Below are 19,019 nucleotides of genomic sequence, written 5' to 3' on the forward strand. Positions count from 1 at the left end.
CATAAGTTCTTGGCCAGTATCCCTTCATGTATTTTTTTCTGCCCTAGTCTCTCTTTCCTCTCCTTCTGGGACTCCAGTTAAACTCCAATTAAACCCAGTAGACGTTTGCTCTTGGATATTCAGGGGTTTTGGGGTTTTTTTTCATGCTTTTTTTTCCTCTTTGTGTTTCAATTTGGGTACTTTAATTTGACCTGTTTTCCAAGCTCACTGTTCATTACTGACTGTTATTAAATCCATCTAAAGAAATCTTTTAATTTCTGAAACTGTATTTTTCATTTCTAACATTTCCCTGTGATTGGTTTTTTCCAGCTTCAGTGTCTATAATGAAATTCTCCCATTTCTTTATGTGTGTTGTCTGTGTCTTCCATCAGGTCCTTTAATGTTTTTGTCTCAGTCATTTTAGTCAGTTTAATAATTCCGATATCTGGGCCTTCTCTAATCTGATTATATTCATAATTTCATCTTTTGCCTGGGGCTTGCTATTCCCTGTATCTTGTAATTTTTGATTGAATGGTGAATATTTATATAAAAACCATACAGATTGAAGTAAATAGTATTTACTTCCAGAAAACTGCCCGTCATTTCTTGTGTTAGTTTAATAGGTGGTGGGGTTAAATCAGTAAGCTGTGTTGTTGGGCTAGTTCAGGGTTTTGTTGCAACTTTAGACTGATTTAGTTCAAGTGTTTTGAGAGCAGGATTGAGGCGTTGCCTCCCGAAGATTTGTTGTCTGAGTGTAATTCCGGCTACCTCTTTGTGCTGTGTATCTGAGCCTTCAGCTTTCTTGACCTGGGGTGATTTCTCTGCTTTACAGCCCAGTTGTCAGTCCCTTGGTCATTCTGGATTTCCTCTTGCTCTAGTCTTACCCCAGGCTTCTGTGCAGAGTGAGATATCTCTCTGCTAATAACACCTTCCAGGGGTGTCTTGCAGTAGCCCTTCCCTAATCCAGCCTTGGTAGTTCAGTGTCCAGAGTATCTGGATGGAAGTTTTTCTCTTAGCTCTGCTGTCCCACCTCAGCCCTTGGCAGCTGAATGTCTGAGATCTCTTGGGTTGATTTCTCTCACTTGTCCTGCCCATTCTTTGCCCTCCTTGTTAGAGGACAGATTACCTGCATTTGAGGGAGACCGTAAGTTTTCTTAGGGCATCTCTCAGCTTTCTAGGCCTCTCTCCCTACCTTAGGCATACTTTGACAAGCATGTAGTGGGAATGAGTGGTTGGGTGGTACAGGTTTGCTCTGTGAAATCCTCGGAATTTTAGTATGTCTTGTCAGCATACATGTTGCTATTGAAATTTATTAAAGAGTAGGTTGGTTTCTCCTTACCCTCCTCTAGGGTGGGATTCTTCCTCCTTAGCCGCTCCACCAGGTAAGAAACCATTTGTGGGCCTCTTTCACAGCTCAGCACTTTCTGGAATTTAGTTCCACTTAGGTTACTTTGCATCCTGAACTCTGATGGGTTCAGAAAAAACATGATTTTGTAGCCTTATCTGGCTTGTTTTGATTGTTAGGGTGAAATGATGGTCTGTTGTCATTTCTACATCCTGATTAGAAATGGGGCTCCTCTACACCTTTTACTTTGTAGCCTGGAAATACCTGCTTCATTCTAGCTGATTTTTTTTTTTTAAGATTTTATTTATTTATTTGAAAGAGAGAAAGCGAGAGACAAAGCAGGAGCAGAGGGGGAGGGGCAGAAGGAGAGGGAGAAACAGACTCCCCGCTGAGCAGGGAGCCCAGCACAGGGCTCCATCCCTGGACCCTGGGATCATGACCTGAGCCGGAGGCAGACGCTTAACCGACTGAGCCACCCAGGTGCCCCTGTAGGTATTTCTTAGAGCTACATTTCTAAATCTTCATTCTTCTCAAGTCTCAGCTCTCCAGTTCCATCCTCAAGTGGTAAATGATCTTGTCTCTTATTTTGAGATTAAAGTCATCCACATTAAAATTTAATTACGGGGCTTGTGAAGAGTGTGGGGAGAATTTATGGTAGGCGCATAGAAAACTAAAAGCACATGAAAAACTGAGATCATTAACTGGGGAAAAGAAAGAGTTGTACAAAAAGGGAAGATTATATAGTAGTTTACTACCAGTCTCATCAGACACAAAACTACCTTTGGGAGATAATTATTCAGGTTGGAGGAAAGTGAGCGGTTGTCGTGTAAATCCTCATTTTCCAAAAACAGTAGATAATACCTAAACTTGATGTTTCAAGGGATACCATCATGAGCCTCTTACTTGAAGTATAAATAGCAAGAATCAAAGTTAAAAGATTTTAAGGAATTGTACTTCAGTATGAGAAGAGGAAATATATTTGAATTTAGTTAGGACACGTATTGTTTGTTACTTAGATAAAAATGAAAAAATATTTTTGAAAAGAGGCCTAACTTAAAGTCTTCTCAAGGGATCATAAAAGTGAACCAAACCATTTCTTCACAAACTGTATTTACCTTTATTTTTTTTAATTTTTGTTTTTACTTTTTACTTTTTGTTGTTTACTTCACACATGATGCCTTTTCCCTTCTTACAACTTTAGATTTTACTTTATGATGCTTAGTTATGAAAATTTGAAACTTCAGGGAGAGTAGACTTAATACATTTTAAAAATATTTTTGTTAAGTGTCCTAAAAAGTGAGAAAAACTTTCTGGTGAAAGTTTTAATGTTTGGTGAATTGGTTTTCATTATTCGGTGAAAATATTTTAATTATTGACACTATTAAAAGTTAAAAATGAAGTAGTATTTGTAGTGATAAGTTTGCCCAGTGTTGGTAAAGATTTTACTTGCAAAATTATTGTATTTGTCCACTTATTACATGGTTTTGTTTTTTAGAGTTTATTTCCACAATTGCTTTAAAGTCATAAAGACATTGTCGTGGGAGAAAAAGATGACTTCTGAAAGTCTGCTCTGATGATCTGAATTTGTCTCATTTTCAAATTTGCTTTAGAGACAATGTTGAAGTTATGACTGGATTTTAAAGTTAGCCTCTAAACGATCCCTTCCGTATCTTTTCTAGGTTAGGTAGAGGAACGTCTTCTCTCAGTGCGGGTTGCGGCCCTTGGTAAGAGCATGTCGTCCATCTTGCCATTCACTCCACCGGTTGTGAAAAGGCTGCTGGGATGGAAGAAATCAGCTGGTGGGTCTGGAGGAGCAGGCGGAGGAGAGCAGAACGGACAAGAAGAAAAGTGGTGTGAGAAAGCAGTTAAAAGTTTGGTGAAGAAGCTAAAGAAAACAGGACGATTAGATGAGCTTGAGAAAGCCATCACCACTCAAAATTGTAATACTAAGTGTGTCACCATACCAAGGTAAGTGTCGATAGAGCAGAACTTCTGTGCTCATACTGTTGACAATTGCTTAAAGGAAGCCAAAGGAAAGTTACTGAAATTTTTACTGTCAAGTCACCTGTAAATAGTGATTATTAAAACATATGACCACTCTTTTTAACCTGGCGTTTCAGTTTTGTTTGACTAGTTAAGACTTGTTTGTTTTACAAGTCATTTTCTTGAACAATGAAGTTTAATCAAGCAAAATAAAATACTTAGTTGTATTGTTTTATCTTCACTGCGTTCATTTACCCTCATTGCCTAAATGCTTCATTGCAGCTTATCCTCATTTCTGTGATTGAACAACATTTGAATAAAGAGTCAAGGCTTTTCCTCTCATAGTGCAGTGGTGACTGAGTTTTCTCCCACCTTGGTCAAAAGTCCAGTCAATATAAGAGTTAACAGAGGCAGCTAACACTGTGGTGAATTTTATTTATATAATTTTTGTTTTGAGTTGCAGCTTTACTTCTTAGAAAGAACAGTCTAGGGGGCAGCTTCTTAGATGTCCAGAGAGTTAGAACCTGGCGCAAAGACCTACCTACCTCTTGTCTTAGAAGGGCCTGTTACTTAAGAGGTTGAAGTTTTATTAGTGTAAATTTAATTACTTGTAGATAAGTACCACTGTCAGAAATGCCGTTTCTTTAACAAAGTAGCAAGTGGTTTTTAAGTGTTTCACTACTATTGGTAGACATTACAGGGTTTTGGGGAGTGGCAGCGTATAGCATTTTCTAAAATGACTTCTGGTGGTGTCAGACATGTGGGCTAGCATACAGCACATGGAACCATGCTGCTTGACTGACAGATTCCCGGTGAGCTTTGGAAAATACAGTCTGGATGCTTGTTGATACTAGATCCCAGTAACACCAGCCTATCTACTCGCAGATACTGACAGTAGGACAAATAACACTGCTTTATTTGGTAGGTTAATTATCCATTTCTTTTATTTTACTTGTTTCATGTATATCTTAAATAAGAGTCACTTTTTTTGTTTATGCTTTTGTTTTACAAATGCTTATGAGGGCTTGCTGAATGCAGGGCGCTATTTCTAGGCCCTTGGGGGTACAGTCTGACCAAAACACACACAGTTCCTCCTCTTCTAAGGCATAGATCTACACTGGTAGATCTACTAAGCAAGTGGGCAAATTGATATAATTTGAGATGGTAATGAGTACAAAGAAGACCATGACTGAGGGATAAAAAAGCTGCCTTGGATTGGATTGTGACACTTAAACAGCTTTGAGAAGTAGCAGCTAGCTGAAGGGAGAGTCTTCTAGGAGAGGAAGGAGCTAGTGTAAAGACAGTCAGGTGAGAAATAGCTTATTGTATTGGAGGATTTTAAAAGGAGCCCAGTAGAGATGGAGGAATACAAAATGAGTATAAAACTTGGAAGGAGTCAGATAATACGGCATTGTAAGGCACAGTGGGAGTTTGAATTTTAGTCTAAATATAATAGAAAGCAAAAAAGGATTTTTAAACAGTTTTTTTTTTTTATATAAGAAGTGGGGGCTGTGTGTGTGTGTATGTGTTTGTAGGTAGTAGACTGGACAGTGGGTCTGGAAGGAGGGAGATCAGGAGGCTAGTAAAGTAGTCTAAATGAGAGATGCTGGAGGGTAGACTGGCACGGTGGCTGTGCTAACACATGAAGTGGACAGATTTGATGGAGTAGAATTGACAGGACTTGGTAATGAATTGGCTAAGAATAAGTCAAGCTACATTTGCTAATTTTTCATTGTATAGTGCCTGGAATTTCAGTTCGGTAAACATTTATTAAAAACACCCACTACATGTGTGATATGCTCTTCCTCGCTAGAGTTAAAATATGGTCTTTGCTCTTGAGTTGCTTTCTAGTAAGGGAGATAAACTTTACAAAATAAAGAAGATCATTTCGTAAGTAGTATAGGTGTTAAGAAAGATGTGTGCTCAGGGAGTTAGTCCAGAGGAGGAGAATTTTGCCCACCCTGCAGCTTGTGGAGAGTTTCCTTCTGGAAAAGGATTGATGCCAGAGCTGAATCTTGATGGGTGTAAAGGAGGGATTTAGTCAGGAGAGGCTGGGTTCTCCCAGAGTGGCCCTGCGGTGTTGAGAGTGACGCTAAGGGGGCACTGCTGAAGGGTGCTAAGCTGGCTGGTGTCCTGGGCGCCTGTAAAGCGGAGGCGGGATGTGCCGCGGCTGAGGCTGTGTAGATGGTAAGGAACCACAAGGTGCACCTCAACCTGAGCGTGGGTGAAGGTGGAGTCACCGAAGAGTCTCAGCTCGGCATGTGGCTGCAGGGAGGAGAATGGTTTGTGAGACCGTCGAGAGTGGACACGGGGAGACCGGTTGGTAGGTTCTCTTCCTCCTCCAGAGAAGCTGTGTGTGCCGGCAGCCGGGGAGCCTCGGCTCTGCGCAGCCCGCCTCAGGCTGCCATTGCATTGCAGCGGTTCTGGCCTGAGCGGTGCTGAGAGGAGAGCTGCACCATCCCCTCCTTTAAGGAGACAGTGATACAGTAGGCAGCGCCCGATGATTCAGATATGTGCAGGTCACCTGGGTCAGCATTCTTTTCCTATTCTCCGTTCTTCTTATAGCCTATTTTTAAAGACTTTTCCGTATTCTAGGGCTTTTCGATCATTAAAGACAATTTCTTTTTTTTTTTTTACTCTTTTACCTGAACAGTGAAAGTCAAGTGGTGGTTGACCATTATTATGTTTTTTACAGTCAGAAGTTCTTTGAAGCTTGGAAACTTGGCTTGTCTGATTTGGTGGGTGTTTTTTTGTGTTTTGGAGGATTTTTTGGTAAGAGATGTAGATTTGTTAATACCGCTTGTTGTCTGTCAAGAAGTTTAAGCTTCTTACACTATGGTTTGGTCCCATATATTTTATAGAGTTGGCTTTGTTTTTAGTAGGAGAACAGTTAATATGTGTTAGATTATTAGTTATTTCTTAACTACTAAATAGTGGTTGGGGAGTGGGGGCAGGAAAGGTCCATTATGGGTAAATCCAAACTGTAGTTTAGGCAAAATTATTTAACATATAATACAGAATGGATTTACTGTAAAAATTTATGTACTTAAAATTGCAAGAAAGTTGTTAATAAAAAATCTTAAGGTTTTACAAACCCAAAAATACAAATAAGTTCATCCGATGAAGAACATGAAACATAAATTACTTAATTTTTAAAAATGGCAAATGTTTTCTGTTAAAATATCTGTTGTATTGACTGTTAACTGTTTCTTCACCCTCGACCCCCTTTCTTTGAATCATAAAGTGAGACTAAATTTAGGGCAGAAACAGTCCTGGCTCCATGTCCCTCCCACCCCTCATATAATTACTCAGCCTTCATAGTTTTGTCTCTGAAGGGATAGAAACTCGTTAGCACACACATGTCACTACGTCTTCCCCGTTGTTGAATGTGGTGACACAAAGTGATTCATTGGTAGAACTTCACCTGTCAAGCTGCAATGAGCTGAATAGTACAAATAAAGCTTCATGAGGCTTTTATATCTCAAACATTTTTGAGACCAAGGAATGGAAGACAACTCAGTCATGAAATGAGAACGGCATTGATATTTGGGTAATGAATCAACCAGAAGAAGAAAAAGCTTTTAGTGTGTATTATCTACAATAAAGCAAAATCCAAACTGCTGTAGGGTTGGAGACTCTAAAGTTAAAAGTAAGGGCCTATGAGGTATAACATGGCAATTTTATAATACCCATTATATGTAAATGTGTAGGAATGAAGAATTCATTTTCATAAACATAAATTATAAGGGCTCGGGTGGTGCTTTGACCATGAAATCACATTTTTGATGTCTCATCCTAAGGGAACTGTCAGGAATATGGTCAAAGATTGCTGGTGTTCATTTCAGTTTTGTTTGTAATAGCAAAGAATTAGAAAAATCCTGATCCTGACCCTTAGTTTTCTTAACTCTAATAATAAAGGAAACTTACCAGCTCATTTTATACCAGAATTGAACATGAATAGTAAAAGTTTATATTAGTGTTACTTATAAAAATAGATGGAAAAATTATAAATAAATATCAGAAACTAGAGTTACTAAAAACAAAGTGACAAAATCATGACTAGGAAAGGTTTATTGCAGGAATGCAAGTATGATTCAACTACAGGAAATCTATTAATATGAGATACTCTATAGTCCTATTTAAGAACAACTCTGATTATCTTGATGGATCTAGAAAGGTTTTTTTTTTTTAAGATTGTATTTATTTGAGAGAGAGAGCGAGCTTGCACATGGGCAGGGTGGGGAAGGCACAGAGGGAGAGAGGGAGAAGGAATCTCCAGCAGACTTTGTGCTGAGCGTGGAGCACATTGCCGGGCTGCATCTCAGGACCCTGAGACCTTGACCTGAGACAGACGAAACCAAGAGTCCGATGCTTGACCGACTGAGCCAGCCATGCGCCCTCTAGAAAGAGATTTTTATAGAATTCCATATTTATTCATGTTAACAAATTAGAAATAGAAATTTTCTTAACTTGATAAAACATACTTCTGAAAATGTTAACACTTAACCATGAATCTTTAGAGAGAATACGCCAAGTTGTTAATAGTGGTTATTTATGGATAATCTAAAAAAAGGGAATGTCCTATAGTTTTTTCTTAATATGTGTGTGTGTGTGTGTGTGTATATATATATATTAATATATTAATATTTAATATATATATATATATTAAAAGTTTTTTACTTTCGGGCGCCTGGGTGGCTCAGTTGGTTAAGCGACTGCCTTCGGCTCAGGTCATGATCCTGGAGTCCCTGGATCGAGTCCCGCATCGGGCTCCCTGCTCGGCAGGGAGCCTGCTTCTCCCTCTGACCCTCCCCCCTCTCATGTGCTCTCTCTCTCTCATTCTCTCTGTCTCAAATAAATAAATAAATAAATAAAATCTTTAAAAAAAAAAAAAAAGTTTTTTACTTTCATAGCCAGCACAATTAAATGTTTAGGATTTTTGGGCGATACTTAAACTATTCTTTTTTTTTTTTTTTTTTCCAGTACTTAAACTGTTCTTGTCTTTACTTTTTTTTACCCTTTGAAGTCATTTTTCTGTTAAAGGGCAATTAAATTTCCATTTTGTTAACATTCTTTTAGAAATATATACATTTATATCTGTATTTTCCTTCAAAAAGTATGTTCCTTAAAAACAAAAAGTAGTATGTATACATGATTCAGAATTCACCCACCTGTGATACAGTGGGAAATGTCTCCCCTACCCTAGTGTCCCCCATCTCCTTGCCCACTTTATTCAGAAATCCTTGTATTACCTACTTTTTATGTATCCTTTCAGGATAATATGTTTCTTTTTAATGCTGTTACTGATTTTTGGTTTTGTTTTCCATCTTCTAAAGTTTTAAACATCAGAGTACTTAAAGTAAATGTGGATTGTCAACTTTTATTTCTAACTTCATATTCCTACTCTTTTACTTTTCTGTATAACCCAGGAAGAATTAAAGAGAAGTCTTTTAAAAAAACCCAAACAGTGGTATTCTTCAATTCTTCTTAAACTAGTTCTTTTAATTTTTCAGAAGAGAGTAAGAATTATCCTCTCTCCCTCATTCATAGATAGGTACATACAACTTATTAGTATCTCTGTGTGTGTGTGTGTGAGAGAGAGAGAGAGAATGTGAGAGAACTCTAAATTTGAGGTTTGGTAACCTGTTTTTGAGTCCACTTCAGTCCTGGGTGAATGTGGATCCTGAGGCACGTGACTACTTTTTTACTATTCATCTGTGAAAAAGGGGTGGTAGGTACTGCCTGAGTATTTCCTCAGTACTACTTTTGGGTCCTTTGAAATAATATAAATTTGGTTTGTGAATTGTGAAGCTCTATAATCATGAATGTGATTTATTTGAGCTATTCACAGATACTCCATGTCTTCATTCTCCTTCCAGTTTCTCTAAGAGGACTTAAATTGTAGACATTAAATTGTATTGTCTATGCTTAGAAGAAGTTTCTGCCAGGTGATATTGCATTATGTAGAATTTAGTTTATTCAAATGTATAACATTTATTCATAAAATCAGAACAGTGAAACTTTTTATAGCTGCAAATGAGAACTTTGAAATTGCGGGTCACAGCTATCCTCTATCAGCCTCCAGTTTGTCATTTTCTGTGTGTTCTGTGTGTAAGCTGTGCAAGCCCTTCTGAGGAAGGTGTAGGGCCCTGTGAAACAAGTTTGAAAGGTGCTTTAACCTTTATCTCGTACCTACATTTACAGTTAGGTGTTTTGAGGATGCTCTTGCTGCAGGATGCTGGTATTGAGAGCTCTTTTGTGTAGAGGATATATTCTTACATAGGACATTTTTATTTACCTTATCAGGGAAAACACCCTGCTGTAGGAATTTTGTCTCTTCATAAAATTACTGAATTGTACCCAGATTAATTAATCTCTGTAAATGTAATGTTTAACACCTGATGCACTAAATATCCTCTCCACTTTTCTTGCCCTGTTAATGTACTGTCTTGGCTTTAAAGAATACATTCATCAACCTAGCTAAAATAATAGGCATTTAAGAAATTACAACCATTTTTTTGTTTTGCCAGCATCCTTGGTCTGTTTCCAGTTGTATCTGGAGCCATTCCAGCTTGCCCAGACCGTTTCTGTGTTACTAACCACATTCTGGGAAGATCGTAATTATTGGGGACAACATTTAACCGTACTGTTTACTCCTTCTCTTTCCTGTCTTGCGGTAGAGTGTTTCCAGGCCTCTGTGGTCCCCACTAGTGATTCACAAGTAAATGTACCACCAGCTAAGGGACCTGAAATAGAAAGCACCACACATGGACCATGGAGATGGAAAGTAATAGTAAAACACCAGTTTAGGATATCCTGCAATCTGGTTTTAAATCCTCTGTGGTACTTGGGCTAAAATGACTGGATACCACATGTTTCTTATGTTCTGTTCATTTCACTCTTTTATTTTTCCTTCCTTTTTCAATTTGGATATTTTCTGTTGACCTAACTTTGCATTTACTGATCCTGTTTTATGCCGTGTTTAGTCTGCTGTTAAACACATTCAATGAGTTCTTAATTTAAAATACTGTATTTTTCTGTTTTGGTATGTTCCTTTGATACTGTAGGTTCCAACTCTCATTTGAAATTCGTCATCTCTGTTTTCCTGAATTTTCTTTAGTATATTTATGATAGTTATTTTAAAGTCCGTATGCCAGCTCTAATATCTGGATCGTCTGTTGACCCGCTTCCATCATGGTCTGTTCATTCTTTTGATTATCATATTTCCCTGCCTCTTCATGTGCCATGTAGTTTTGATGGTATGCCATATTATTGTGTATGAGGGAATGACAGGTGCTGCAAGTGATGCTTTCCCCAAAAAGTATTTGACCTTTCCTATGTCAGGTAGATAGAGGGGCTGATCCCCTTAATCTAAGTGGGGATTGAGCAGGATTGGGGCTCGGTTGCCATTTATTGTGATTCAGTCTACCACTGGCTCGTATCTTTTCCTTGAATAGGGCTTCCCTGGGATTGTGATTGAAAGCCTGGCAGGCCTCTGTCACCTGCCACAAACACCATGGGAGATTCACTTTTGTCCTTCTTTCCATGGTTTGAGTTTGGCTCTTGAGCCTCCTATGGATTACATCTTTACAATCTGGCAAACATTTTTTTTTTTTTTAAAGATTTTATTTATTTTTTGACAGAGAAACAGCTAGAGAGGGAACACAAGCAGGGGGAGTGGGAGAGGGAGAAGCAGGCCTCCCACAGAGCAGGGAGCCCGACACGGGACTTGATCCCAGGACCCTGGGATCGTGACCTGAGCTGAAGGCAGACGCTTAACGACTGAGCCACCCAGGTGCCCCTGGCAAACATCTTTGAGGGAGGAGAATCCTGTGATTGTTCAAAGTTTTGTTATTTTCTTCAGTAGAGTTTCTCTTCCCAGACCAAGCCTGACCTTCATCCTATTCCTAGAATCTGCATATGAGCTCTGGGAAGGGAATGACAGGCAGTCCTCAGTTCACCTAGAATATTTTCCTTCTCCTTCGTGTGTGTGTGTGTGTGTGTGTGTGTGATTTTATTTATTCATTTGAGAGAGAACACGAGCAGGGGGAGGGGCAGATGTGGGGCTCGATCCTGGGACCCTGGGATCATGACCTGAGTCCAAGGCAGACGCTTAGCCGACTGAGCCACCCAGGTGCCCTCTTCTTCTTACAACTTCGATTCATTCTGGTCTGGTTATGTTAGCAGCTCTTCTTGTCTTTTTGCACAATTTTTGTTGTTGTTGTTACTCTTTTCCTCTAGTTGTTGCAACAGTGACATTAGCCTGCTATGACCTTTTATCTTACCTGGAAGTAGAATTGTTTGTTTTTTTTTTTTAAGATTTTACTTATTTATTTGACAGAGCGAGAGAGCACAAGCAGGGGGAGCAGCAGAGGGAGAGGAAGAAGCAGGCCCCCTTCCGAGCAGGGAGCCTGATGCAGGACTCAGTCCCAGGACCCTGGGATCATGACCTGAGCCGAAGGCAGATGCTTAACCATCTAAGCCACCCAGGCGCCCCTGGAAGTAGAATTGTAACAGAATGTTCAAATGGGAACTCCTCTGGTATTTATTCAGAGACCCCCAAATCTGAGATCAGTAGATTGCAAGTAACCTATATTCAAAACTGAGGTGCAGTAGACCATTCAGATGCAGGACTTGCAGACGGGATTCCAGAGACAGTTATGGCTATGGTTAACCCATCACTTACTTCTAGGCTATATAGAAGAAATGCAGGAGCTTGTAAGAGGGATCCCATATGAGAATTTCTTTGCAGAACGCAGTATATGCTGTGGCATTTCCCCTTTCCTTCGTCCACATTGAGGGGCTTCAGGAGAACGTACCCATTTGACTTGCTGAGGTTTGGGAAATAAAAAGACTGGTACCTGCCTTCCACCTGAAAATGGCTAACAAGTGAGAGGCCAGATAGAGCTGCCCCTGCATCAGTAGAATGAAGAGCAGGCACAGTGAGAAGAGCCAGCATGTTCAGTTTGATGGATCAGAGATGCACAAGTTTTCCCAAGGTCCAGACTTTAAGGTAGTTGAAGTTGTCTCAAAATGATCAAGAGGCCCAACCTGGAGTGTTGCAGTGGCTCAGGCAGACCAGCCAGGGAAGTACCTGCACCAGGAGCTGACTGCAGGTAAGAGGCAGCACTGGCCTTCTGAGCCTCACAGGACGTCAGCACCACATTGCTGTCACATCAGCTCTCAATCTGGTCGGCCCCATAAGGCTGCTCCTTTTTCCTCTAAAACCCCCTCTTAAAAATAAGAGCTGCAGAATCCCGGAGGAGGTGGGGTTAGCAAGATTGGGAGGATAAAGTTTTCATTTTGAGCAGGGTAACATGTTAGTTTCTGAAGAGATCTACTGTTACTCCATACATCTGAGTAGGACTCGAGCAGCCTTAGGATCATTCCAAAATGTGACTGCTGGAAGGAGAGCAGGTGGACAAGAGCTTTTTGGAGCGTGAAAGGCCGTGAGAGTGGGCGGAGTTCACTGAGTCTGCTTGTCGAAGAAGCCGTCTATGTTCTTGTTTTTGAAAACTTGGGAGTCCAAGGTTAGTGGGGCTGGCGATGGATAGAATATATGAGAGTGAAGGGATGGTACATTACCATTTTCACAACACATGAAACTTCTTTTCTGAACACAATGTAATTGACCATGATACCTGTCAGATTTTCCAATGAGGCTTTATTTCCCAAGAGGCGATTTTATTATAATTGGAGTTTTCTTCTTTTACCATCTTTTTTCCCCCTTTAAACAGTTATACTAGTCTTTCAGAATCCAGCTGTAGCTCTGCTGTTGAGTCATTATGGGAAGCACTGCGGAATGGTGGTCTTCAGGCCCTTAGGAAACTGATCATGCATAATGTTACATTAGAACTATGTAAGATTTTTGATTACCTCCCGTACTTTTTTCTTTTATGAACTTTGCTTCTTTGTATGATTTTATATGTTTGTAAGAAGATATAATTTCTCCCTGACTTGGTTTACTTCCAAGTTTGCTAGGCCAGTGCAGGAGAGCAGGTGAAGGGAGGCTGTATTTGTGTTAAGGACAGTGTGAAAGTTCAGAGTTCAATACTGAACAAAATTTATAATGAAAAATATTTTAAGAACTTGAGAGAATTTTTTCCTCATTGTTTTTATGTGATGGCTCATATAATTTGCATTAACAGTTATAAGTAATACATTTGTCTATGTATATTACCTATACATTATAACTTCTTCATGTAAAAACATATTGTCAACTTCAAAGTGTTTACAAATGTGAGTTGATTTTTATTTTATAGGATGCTAATTTTTAAAAATGTCAGATTAAAAAACCTTTCTTTACAACCAAATACAAGCACCACAAAAATGTATGACTTAGAAAGTCATACAGAATTCTATTCTGTATTTTAATTCTTGTTTTATCTATTTAATTTAAAAGATTGGAATGATACGTACTTATATTTTCCATTAGGATTTTTTTTTGTCATTTAGGATACATTTTTAATTGTTAAAAAAATATATAAAAATTTTGAAAATCTATTAGCTACATTATTAAAATAAATATTCTGAGCCCATTTTATTATTAGCTTTTTTTTTCGTAAGTGAAAAGTTTGTTTTTGGATGGACTTGAAAAGACTCAAAAGTCTTTGAGCAACTATTTTTAGAATTGATACTTAATTAAAAAAAATTTTTTTAAAGATTTATATATTTGAGAGCAGGAGTGAGTGTGAGGGGGTGGGGGAGGGGCAGAAGGAGAGGGAGAATCTCAAGCCGACTCCCTACTGATCGAAGACCCAGATGCAGGGCTCGATCTCACAACCCTGAGATCATGACCTGAGCCAAAATCAAGAGTCTGACCCTTAACTGACTGAGTCACCCAGGCCCCCCTAGAATTGATACTTAAAATCAATTGTAGGGACTTCAGTGATAGGGACTATTTTATTTGTGTGGGAGATGTTTTTCAAAGGCAGTTGGAACATCTAGCAAGGTCTCAAAGTAGTGTTTTCAATATAACATTTAGAGGTAAAGGTGAAATATTTTTTCAATCCTTACTTGGTCCTTCTGCTTCTAAGAGCTATATCAAACCAAAGAAGAATAAGAGTTACCAATTTTATCCTTCTAGGACTTTGACCATAGGGATTCTATTGTCTCCTCCTATTTTGATTTGGGAGTGGCTGTGCCAATTTACTTGTCTAAAGAATTTTTTTTCCCCCGGACGCCTGGGTGGCTCAGTCGGTTAAGCGTCTGCCTTCAGCTCAGGTCATGATCCCAAAGTCCTGGGATCGAGTCCCGTGTCGGGCTCCTTGCTCAGCAGGGAGCCTGCTTCTCCCTCTGCCTGCCGCTCCGCCTGCTTATTCTCTCTCTCTCTCTCTCTTTCTGACAAATAAATAAAATCTTAAAAAAAAAAAAAATTCTTTTTTTTTTCCTGGGAAAATTAACTCATCGCAAAATCTCTAATTTTTATAATTAAGCACATTCTATGAAGGTTTTACTTATCTGGGATACTATACTAAAGTTACTGTTTTAGTTTTGTCTTGCTGTGTTTTTATTGTTTGTTTTTAATAACTATATAAGAGGCAGAATAGCGTTGGTAATTAAGAATGCAACCTCTTCTGGCCACTTGCTGGCTGCATGATGACATGTGACTTTACCTCTGTGCTTCCACTACCTCATTTGTCCAGTGGGGATAACAGTGCCTGATTCGTGGGTTGTTGGAAGGTCAAGTGATTTAATATGTGTAAGGGCTTAGTGCTGATACGTACATTGTAAAATGACCTCTCTGAAGTGCTGACATCAAGAAGCCATAAACATAAATGTGTACCTGCTTAATAAAAAAGCTTCAAAATATGTGTAGTAAAACTTGGAAGAATTAATGGGTCAAAATCACAAATCCACAGTTACAGTTGGAGAGTTCAGTTAGGCCCAAAAAAATCAGTAAAGACATAGAAGATCTAGATTACACTGTTAACCACTGACTTGATGTTTATAGACTACTAAATCTAATATCAGTATAATACAGTCTTTTCAAGTGCTCATGGTAACTATACCAGGAAAGACTATTTGCAGGGCAGAAGTCTCAATAAATTTTAAAAGGTTGAAATCAAAAAAGTATATTCTCTGCCAACAACAGAACGAAATTAGAAATCAATACCAATAAAACATCTTAAAAAATGGAGATTAAACGACACAACTCTTTGACCCATGGGTTATTTAGAAGAAAACCATGAGAGAAATTAGAATATAATTCAGACTAAGTGATAATGAAATTACAGCGTATCAAATATGTGGGATGTAGCTGAAACGGTGCTTAAAGGGAAATTTATAGCTTTAAATAACCATATTAGAAAACTTACCTAAGACTTCATGTAAGAAAGTAGAAACAAAAGTCAAAGAAAATGGAAAGTAAGTAGAAGGGAAAAAAAATAATAAGAAATCAGTGATTAGAAGAAAGACAGTAGAGGTAATTATCAATGCCACAAGCTGGTTCTTTAGAAAGAGCAAAAAGTTGGTAAACCCCTCTTAGACTAATGGTGAGAAAGAACATGATAGAGACCATAAGCATAAATTACCTCTGTTAGAAATGAAATGTCCTACAGACATTAAAAGCCTAATATGCATATATTTTAAATAACTTTATGCTATTAAGTTTGAAATGGTCAACTTTCTTAAAAACTGTTACCCTAGCTGATGCAAGAAGAAGTGGAAGATTTGGGTAGCTCTGTGTCAATTACAGGAATTGACTTCATGGGGTCCCGGGTGGCTCGGTTGGCTGAGCATCTGCCTTCGGCTCTGATCATGATCTCGGGGTCCTGGGATCGAGCCCCATGTCCAGCTCCCCGCTCAGCATGGAGTCTGCTTTTCCCTCTGTGCGCCATCTCCCCCCCCCGCTCATGCTCGCTCGCTCTCAGAAGAATAAATAAAATCTTTAAAAAAAGAAAACTGAATTCATAATTAAAATCTTTACCACAAAGAAAACTACTGGTCCGGGTGGCTTTCCTGGTAATTTCAAACATTTGAGCAAGAAATAATATCAGTCTTACAGAAACTCAGAAAAAAAGTTCTCTTATGAGGCCAACATAACCCCAGTGCCAGAACTTGGCGAAGACAGCATCCAAAGGAGAAAGTTTATGGATTAATATTTGTCAAAAAATTGTTAAAATAAACAGCAATATATAAAAAGAATACGTCATAGGTGAGATTTATCCCAAAAATGCAAGTTTAATTTATAAATTTCAAAAATTAGTGTAATTCAGTGCACTAACAAAGGAGAAAAAGCATAAGATCACCCCACTTGGTCAAAAGCAATTGACAAAATTCATCCATTCATGATAAACACCCCCAGCAAACTAGAAATGTCAAGAGATTTCCTCAGTGTGATAAAGGACATTTAAGAAAAACTGACAGCTGAGAGAATCATAAAATAGTGTTTTCCCAATATCAGAATCAGGACAAGGATGTCTGTCCACTCTTGTGTCTTCAATTCATTATTTTAGTGGAGGACCTAGCCAGTGGAATATGAAATGTAAAAGGCATAAAGATCTGAAAGATTGGGTCAAAACTTGGTTTTTGTAGACACGATCATGTAAGAAACCTTTTAAAAGCAATCTACAAAAACATCTAAAACAAATGATTAAATTTATTAGCAAGGCTGCACTCTACAGGTCCAGTGTCTAAAAATCCATTTTTTCATAAACATGGAAGTGATACTAAGAAACCAGTGCTGCGAATAGTATCAAACTTAAAAATAGTCTCAATAAAATTTTTAAAAGACACACAAGATCTCTACACTGAAATTTCAAAACCCTGATGAGGGAAATTAAAGATGAATGGAGAGAGAATTCTTATACAGACAGGCTTTTACCAGAATGCCACTCCCTCAGATTACAGTTATAAACTGCACAAGATAAAAAGAAAAACATAGGGCACTAGAGAGTAAACAAAAATAGACTTCTTTTGGAGGAGATTTGACTCTCAGAAGAAAAGGTGAATTTTGTTTTTAATAAGCTTTTTTTTATCCATGCGGAATGTGCAGAGTAGCTAAAATTTCATTCCAAAACCCACTTTTTCTGTCCTGATAAACCAGAGGTTGGAGTTTGGGACAACCATAATGGCTGAAGAGTGAGGGGAAAATCCTAGCAAGGAAAGAGCTACAGAACAGAATGCGAGAGTCCCAGATTCTGCTTAAGAACGTCACCAAAATCACTGGGCTGACCCCTGAACTCACACATATGTAGGGTAGACTTAGTGCAGCCTAGCTAAAGGTAAAAAATGGATTTGAATTGTTCAAAGACAGAATTTGCAGTTTAAGTGCAAACAAATTAATTGCCAGCCAAAACAAAAACCATTAACCCTTATTGGAGAAAAATAACAGAATCTAGCATCTCTGTCACATACCAATCAGTGTCCGGCATATCGTCCCAAATTACTCAACATATGAAGAACGAAGAAAATGTGACCCTATCTCAATAGGAGACCAATGGAGACCAACCCTGAGATGACCTACATGTTGGAACTACCATGCAATAAATTGACATATTTATGAGTTGGAACACTCAGGAATATTAAGTCAATTTCTTCTAATTTAGTCTGATCCAAATCAATCTCCCTAAAGAGCTTTTTTTTTTTTTTTTCCTCATGTGTGTGGAAATGTACAGACTTACCCTAAAATTTACATGGAAATGCACAGGGCCTAGAATATCCAAAGCAATCTTGAGAAGAAAAAATAAAGAGGACTTAAATTATCTGACTTTAAGACTTTCCATGAAGCTACAGTAATCAGTACAGTGTGGTTCTGGCATAAAAACAAAAAGATAAATAGAATAGATAACCCCAAAGAGATAAGGTTATTTGATTTTTGACAGAGATGCCAAAGTGATCCAATAGGGACAGGAGAGTCTTTTCAACATATAATGCTGGAAGAACTGGATATCCATATGGAAGAATGAACTTTGATGCCACCTTATGCCATTCAAAAAAAAAAAAAGAATTCCAGATCATAGTTCTCATCTAAAAGCCTATATAGGAGAATATATTCGTGAGTTGGGGATAGGCAAAGGTTATTGTGGTTTTTATATAGAAAGCAGGAAGAGGAATTTGATAAGTTAGACTTCATTAATACTAAAAGGATCTCAGAAAACATTAAGAAATGAATAAGCAAATCACAAAATAGAAGAAAATATTTGCAAAACATTTCTGACAAAAGGATTGTATCCAGAATTTATAAAGAATTTCTGGAACTCAGGATCTAATTTTAAAAATGGGGAAAAAATTTAGATACTCACAAAAGAAGACATACCAACGGCCAGTAAACCAGTGGAAAGTGTGCAATATTGTTAGTCATCATGAAAATGCAAATTGAAACCACTATGAAATACCACTGCACAGCCACCAGAATGGCTATAATTAAGTAAACTGACCACACCAAATGTTGCGGAGGCTGTGGAACAACCAGAAACTTTTCATATATTGGAGGGAATATAAAATGGTACTTTCGACTTGGGAGAAAAGGTCTGGCACTTTCTTTTAAAACTAAACATGCATCTACCCAATAACCTCTAAGAATTTCACTTCTAGGTATTTACCCAAGACAGAACATGTGTCCACAAAAAGGCATGCCCTTACTTGAATGCTCACGGCAGCTTTATTCATAATACCGCAGATCTGGCAACAGGTCAGGTGTCCATTGGTAAAAAATAACTAAACAAATTGTGGTCTGTTTATGTAAAGGAAAGTCCAAGCACCATTCAGT

At 38.3% G+C, this 19,019-nt stretch overlaps 1 protein-coding gene across 7 annotated transcripts in view; it reads left to right on the forward strand.

Moving 5' to 3' along the window:
• The window catches only part of SMAD2 (SMAD family member 2), an 83,925-nt gene that overhangs the window by 20,443 nt on the left and 44,463 nt on the right, over positions 1-19,019 (forward strand). For all 7 annotated transcript variants that reach the window (XM_036078170.2, XM_078060367.1, XM_036078169.2 and 4 more), the window contains one exon: positions 3,004-3,292. In XM_036078170.2, coding sequence (XP_035934063.1) covers positions 3,057-3,292 — 236 coding nt within the window. In that variant the 5' untranslated portion in view covers positions 3,004-3,056. The remainder of the gene's footprint in view (positions 1-3,003; positions 3,293-19,019) is intronic.

The sequence above is a fragment of the Halichoerus grypus genome, chromosome 13 (assembly GCF_964656455.1).
Source record: "Halichoerus grypus chromosome 13, mHalGry1.hap1.1, whole genome shotgun sequence".
Lineage (NCBI taxonomy): Eukaryota > Metazoa > Chordata > Mammalia > Carnivora > Phocidae > Halichoerus > Halichoerus grypus.